Below are 6000 nucleotides of genomic sequence, written 5' to 3' on the forward strand. Positions count from 1 at the left end.
TCAAGTTGTTTTAAGGCAACGTCAAACTTCTCTTTGAGCTCAGAATGACTGCACTGCTGTTGGTAACACAATAATAAGTGTTTTGACAGGGAACATACAAATGGCTCTAATGACTTCTTTATTTTTAAGTTTGGGTTTTAACAGATGGGCTGGACAAGAAAATAGTGTTTTCAGATTGATGTCTTGACTTGTGTGTCCTGTGTGAGGCTGTAATTTTGCAATGTCTTTTCATTTAACAGCACTATACAAACCACACTACACCACCAACATCCAAGAGCAAAGAGAAAGAGGTAGAGAAGAAAGAGATTGACAAAACAAGAGAGAGGTCTCGGGAAAGAGAGAAAAAGGAAGAAAAAGAAAGGAAAGAAAGGAAAAGGGTTTGTGTAATTTTATGTTTGCTGTTACAATGTGAACAATAAGAGGTGTATTATAAATTCACACACATATATATATATATATATATATATATATATATATATATATATATATATACAGCTTTCACCCAGGATTCACACATTTTTCTTATTGTATTCATTTGGAAAAATGTGTGCTGAATGTGGTGCTACCAGAGTGCCTGAGATGTACTGGAACTTGGCAAAGCCTACCAGCAGCTACCAAAAACTGAATTTACTAATGATTTTAGGTGAACTCATCATTTAAATTCAGAGCACTAAAACCCAAATACATATATAAAAATTATTCTTATTGTATTCTGCATGTTTCTCCTTTTTGTTCTGCAAAGGATCACTCAAATAGTGACCGTGAAGTGACCCAAGACTCAAAGAGACGCAAAGAAGAAAATGGAACAAGTAAGTTTAGTTCAGTTTTGTGACTTGTACAGTATATTGGGCAGGAGGCTACAGCTTTAAATAGCACTTTGGCTAATTCGAGATTGCAGTAAGGTTTCATGTTGCATGGCTTTCCTTCATTAAACTAAACTATTTTGATAACTATATTAAACAGCCCACTGGTTGATTCTGTCATTCAGGAGGGCTTATGGGTGTTTTATGTGCTATGTTGCATTAATTAATATCATAGCTTATGTACGTTTTATATATTGCACTGAGGATTGCTGCACCATAGAATTTAATGGTAGACTCCTGGATTTTGCATTTATTTTCCTGTTTGCAGAAAAAGGATCTCTGCAGGCATAAACATAAACAACTGTTCGGATAATTTGCCTGATAGTTACATTTGAAAGACTATTGACTTTCGTGGAGTAAGATTTTATATTTCAGGTGCTTGTTAAAGTGGTTGTAAAGGCTAAAGATTTTTTTTTTATTACCTTAATGCATTCTCAGCTTTAAGGTAAACAAAAACCTTTAAACAGCAGCTCCCCCTGCAGCCAACTCCCCAACCCCCCTCCATATTCACCGGATTCCAATCTCACTCCAGCGCTGGGCACATCTGCTGCAGCAGCTCTTCTCCCTTCTCCTTGCTCTCACAGGCTTGACTTAGGGCAGCAGGAGCCATTAGCCAAAAGCTTTGAACGGAGGGATGAATAGACTCACAGCCCTGCTTGGTATCGAGCATGCACAAGTGCCCCAATAGGAAGCGGCTTCCTATGGTGACACTCATTGGGGGGGGGGGGGGGAGGAGTCAGGAGCACCATAGGCGGACCCCAGAAGTGGCGGATCAGGGCTAATAAAAAAAAAAAAAAATACAAACCTTTAATATCACTTTAACAGTGTCCTTCAGTGCATCACAGATTTGCAGTATAATTTAGGTGAAACTATAGTCTTTCAAATGTAAAATATCTGTTCTGTATATCTGCAGTGTATTTTCTAAAGTGTAACTGATTCCTAATGCAAGCTGTTGTTTTAGGTGGCTCTTTGAAACATAGTAAAAGTGAGAGTCCATCAGATTCCCCACGCTCAAATGAAAAAGACCGAAATAAATCTAAATCTTCAAATAAAGAAAAAGGGGAGCTTATGAAAGACAAGATGGAAAAAAGTTCTTCCAGCAGCAAGAAGGTATATAACATAATTCTTCCTATATAGTATTAGAGGAAACTGTAACTTTCTTTGTGAATGTTGGAAGATTCTGCCTACATTATTGAATGAAGCTGAACATACCATACTGGTGTCCCTGTACAACTTCAACCGAATGTTAGTTTTTCAAGGCAGTTTTTCATATCGTGTACACAGTGTTCACACAAACGCACCTTATTGCAGAACTACACTGAATCTGAGCACCAAAAACGTTATTTATTTCATTTCTAATATTCAACGCAAACTCATCCATCCATCCTTGTCTCAATGCTTTATTTTTCTGAGAATACACTTTGAAACACAAACTCTAGCATTTCTGGCTGTGGCGGTCTTGAGTAATGACAGATGATTCATATAGCCATTACTTCTTGGTATCAATCTCCCTTTAGATCAGTCATTAATGCAAAAGGGTCTGCTTAGCTGAGGAAACCTCTCTTTCCCTCCTGAAGACTCCTGGGATATATGACATAATTTGCTTAGGCATGGCAAACAAAAAGAAACTGAAGAAATGATGAAAGTTTAAAGTAATATTAAACACACACAGTTAAATTTACAGTATTCCTCCTTTCTGTATATGGATGATGGCACTATAATTATTTTTATAACAAACCTCCAAGTACCCTTTTCCTAATCGATTTACAGTTGTCTCATTCAGTCTGCAGGGAAACAGTAGAAGGAGGAGCTTCTAGTCCTCTGCTGCAGGTTACATGTTAAAAAAAAAAAAAAAAAAAAATTTTGGGATGCAGTAAAAAGAGTAAAATTAATTCCTATCAAATTGTTTAAAATTGTCATACAAATACTGTCATTCTAAACACATGACCCTGTGCTGAAAGGGTAATTTTGCCCTAACTGCAAAATACACAAGAGCGCTTAGCAAACCTTTATTTGATATTGCTATACCATGATACAGTGGGGTTGATTTACTAAAGGCAAATAAAGTGTGCACTTTACAAGTGCATTGCTCTCATTTTTCCTATAGCTTAGCAAATGTGGTGAAACTTCACTGTAAAAAAAATACCCAATAAGGTGCAAGGAAAATAAAAAAGGGGGGGGGGGCAATAAAGAGGGCAGCACAGTGACTAAATAGCTAGCACTTCCGCTTGGCAGCACTAGAGTCATCTGTTCAAATTCCAACCACATTACCTTCCTGGAGTTTGCATATTCTCCCTGTGCCTGCGTGGGTTTCCTTCGGGTACTCCTATTTCCTCCCACACTCCAAAGTCATGCTGGTAGGTTAGTAGGCTCCTAAGCTGGCCTTAGTATGTGTATGTTTAGAATGTGGGTTAGGACCTTAGATTGTAACCTACTTAAGGGCACAGACTGATGTGACTGTACAATATACATTTAAAGCCCTGCATAAATGATTGGCGCTACATAAATACCTGTAATAAATAACACACACACACATGTCCTTTATGTACCTTATGTGCTCTAGCAACAGTTCCATGTTTTTGTATGTCTTTCATGTGTGTAGCATAGGTATGATAGGTTAAATTAAAAAGAGTTCAGGAAGTGAAATCTTTGTTGTCCAGAGATATTTTACCTTGATTTGTACTTGCATCCCAAAATGAAAAGTACATTTTTATAGAATCACATGAGAACTACAGTATTTCCCCCTATGAGGGAAAATCAAAAAAAAATGTGGTAAAGGAGCATTTTTGCATGCATGTTTTACACGTTTGTCATTAATGCATTTTGTTGGCCAGAATATTTATTCTGGTCATAAGAATGTATTAGCGCACATATACACACCTAGTTTTAATAAGCATTTATGTGTGTGTTTTTTCTGACCAAGCTCTCCTCTTCAGAATTTTTTTTTACTCTAACCTCCTGCAAACACCTATGTGTGCATGGACACACAGATTAACATAGAGGGGCGTTTAGCTGCAAAAAAAGACAAACGCCTGTAAAACAGGCATTTTTGAGCTCAAGTGTGCACAGGGCCTTAAAGTGTCACTAAACCCACATCATAAAAAACTAACAAATGCTGTATTACGTGCTGTTCATACTCAGTCACTATGAGAATCGTTTTCTGTATTCTGCAAAGATCCTGGTTGATCCTGCTGTTCTCTGTCTCCCCCATCTCCCCCTTCTGTGCATGTCTCTGATGCAGCTGGGGATTTTTCAGAACATTGTTGGCAGCTCTGCACATGCTCAGTTGTCAACGGGTTTCTATGCTGAGCATTTCCTCCCTATCGCATCTGAGCTGAGTGGGATATTACATATAGGAATCACATCCCTGTTGTTCTGAGACACAGGCTGGAAGGGTGAAACACAGCCTGTGAATGGAAGAAATCTACCCACACCATGTTGTTGCCAATAAAATAATAAAGATTTGATTTCAATTATACACTCACTGGCCACTTTATTAGGTACACCTGTTCAATTGCTTGGTAACACAAATTGCTAATCAGCCAGTCACATGGCAGCGAATCATTGCTTTTTGGAATGTAGCTGTGGTGAAGACGACTTGCCGAAGTTAAAACCGAGCATCAGAATGGGGAAGAAAGGGGATTTAAGTAACTTTAAACATGGCATGGTTGTTGGTACCAGACAGCCTGGTCTGAGTATTTAAAAAACTGCTGATTATACTGGAATTTCCAGGCACAACCATCTCTAGGGCTTACACAGAATGGTCTGAAAAAGAGAAAATATCACAGTTTTGTGGACAAAAATGCCTTGCTGATGTCAGAGGAGAAAGAATGGGTAGACTGGTTGCTGCGATATTCAGATGGTAGGGTCAGAATTCGGTGTAAACTACATGAAGGATCCCTCCTGCCTTGTATTAACTGTTCAGGCTGGTGGTGGTGGAGTAATGGTGTGGTGAATATTTTCTTGGCACTAGTAAGGTGTACCTAATAAAATGGCCAGTAAATGTATCCTGTATATACCTGCTAACATTGGAGTCCCATAATTACCTTTCCAGCAGCCTGCCAGTTGAAATGCCTGCAAAAAGACAGAGAGGGCACACAGGCCTAGTGCATTACCTTTTAAAAATTAGTTTGTGTAAAATATGATATACTCACAAAAGAATAAAAGTCAAAGGCACATCATAACAAATACCGCAAGGTCCAATCTTCCTAGAAGGTGTCTGGTCGGGGACTATAGACCTCCAAATGGCTAACTTGTTTCGAGGCAATGCCTCTTCCTCAGAGCCGCTATCAACATGATCTGTGATACAGCTCAAAATTGAGCTCTGGTGCATCCTGTTCCCAATGATCATCCTTGAGATGTTTCCACAACTTGATTGGAGTCCGCCTGTGGGAAATTCAGTTGATTGGACATGATTAGGAAAGGCATAAACCTGTCTATATAAGGTCCCACAGTTAACAGTTCATGTCAGAGCACAAACCAAGCCATGAAGTCCAAGGAATTGTCCGTAGACCTCCGAAACAGGATTTTATCAAGGCACAGATTTGGGGGAGGGTACAGAAACATTTCTGCAGCATTGAAGGTCCCAATGAGCACAGTGGCCTCCATCATCCATAAATGGAAGATGTTTGGAACCACCAGGAATTCTCCTAGGGCTGCCTGGCCAAAATGAGCAATCGAGGGAAAAGGCCCTTAGCCATGGAGGTAACCAAGCACCCGATGGTCACTCAGAAAGAGCTCCAGCATTTCTCTTTGGAGAGAGGAGAACCTCCTAGAAGAACAACCATCTCTGCAGCACTTCACCAATCAGGCCTGTATGGTAGAGTGGCCAGACAGAAGCCACTCCTCAGTAAAAGGCAAATGACAGCCCGCCTGGAGCTTGCCAAAAGGCACCTGAGGGACTCTCAGACCATGAGAAACAAAATACTCTGGTCTGATGAAACAAAGATTGAACTCTTTGGCATGAAAGCCAAGAGTCATATCTGGACTAAACCAGGCACTGCTCACCACCTGGCCAATACCATCCCTACAGTGAAGCACGGTGGTGGCAGCATCATGCTGTGGGGATGTTTTTCAGTGACAGGAACTGGGAGACTAGTCAGGATCAAAGGAAAGATGAATGCAGCAATGTACAGAG

The 6000-nt window shown here is 39.8% G+C and overlaps 1 protein-coding gene across 1 annotated transcript in view; it reads left to right on the top strand.

The window, feature by feature from the left end:
- THOC2 (THO complex subunit 2) overlaps positions 1-6000 on the top strand; it is a 194010-nt gene that overhangs the window by 163623 nt on the left and 24387 nt on the right. Inside the window, exons 34-36 of the mRNA XM_089677206.1 lie at positions 240-377; positions 743-809; positions 1825-1973. Of these exons, the coding sequence (XP_089533332.1) occupies positions 240-377; positions 743-809; positions 1825-1973 (354 nt within the window). The remainder of the gene's footprint in view (positions 1-239; positions 378-742; positions 810-1824; positions 1974-6000) is intronic.

Source organism: Staurois parvus, unplaced genomic scaffold (assembly GCF_062004578.1).
Source record: "Staurois parvus isolate SC_StPar_1 unplaced genomic scaffold, SC_StPar_1.0 ptg000181l, whole genome shotgun sequence".
Taxonomy (NCBI): domain Eukaryota; kingdom Metazoa; phylum Chordata; class Amphibia; order Anura; family Ranidae; genus Staurois; species Staurois parvus.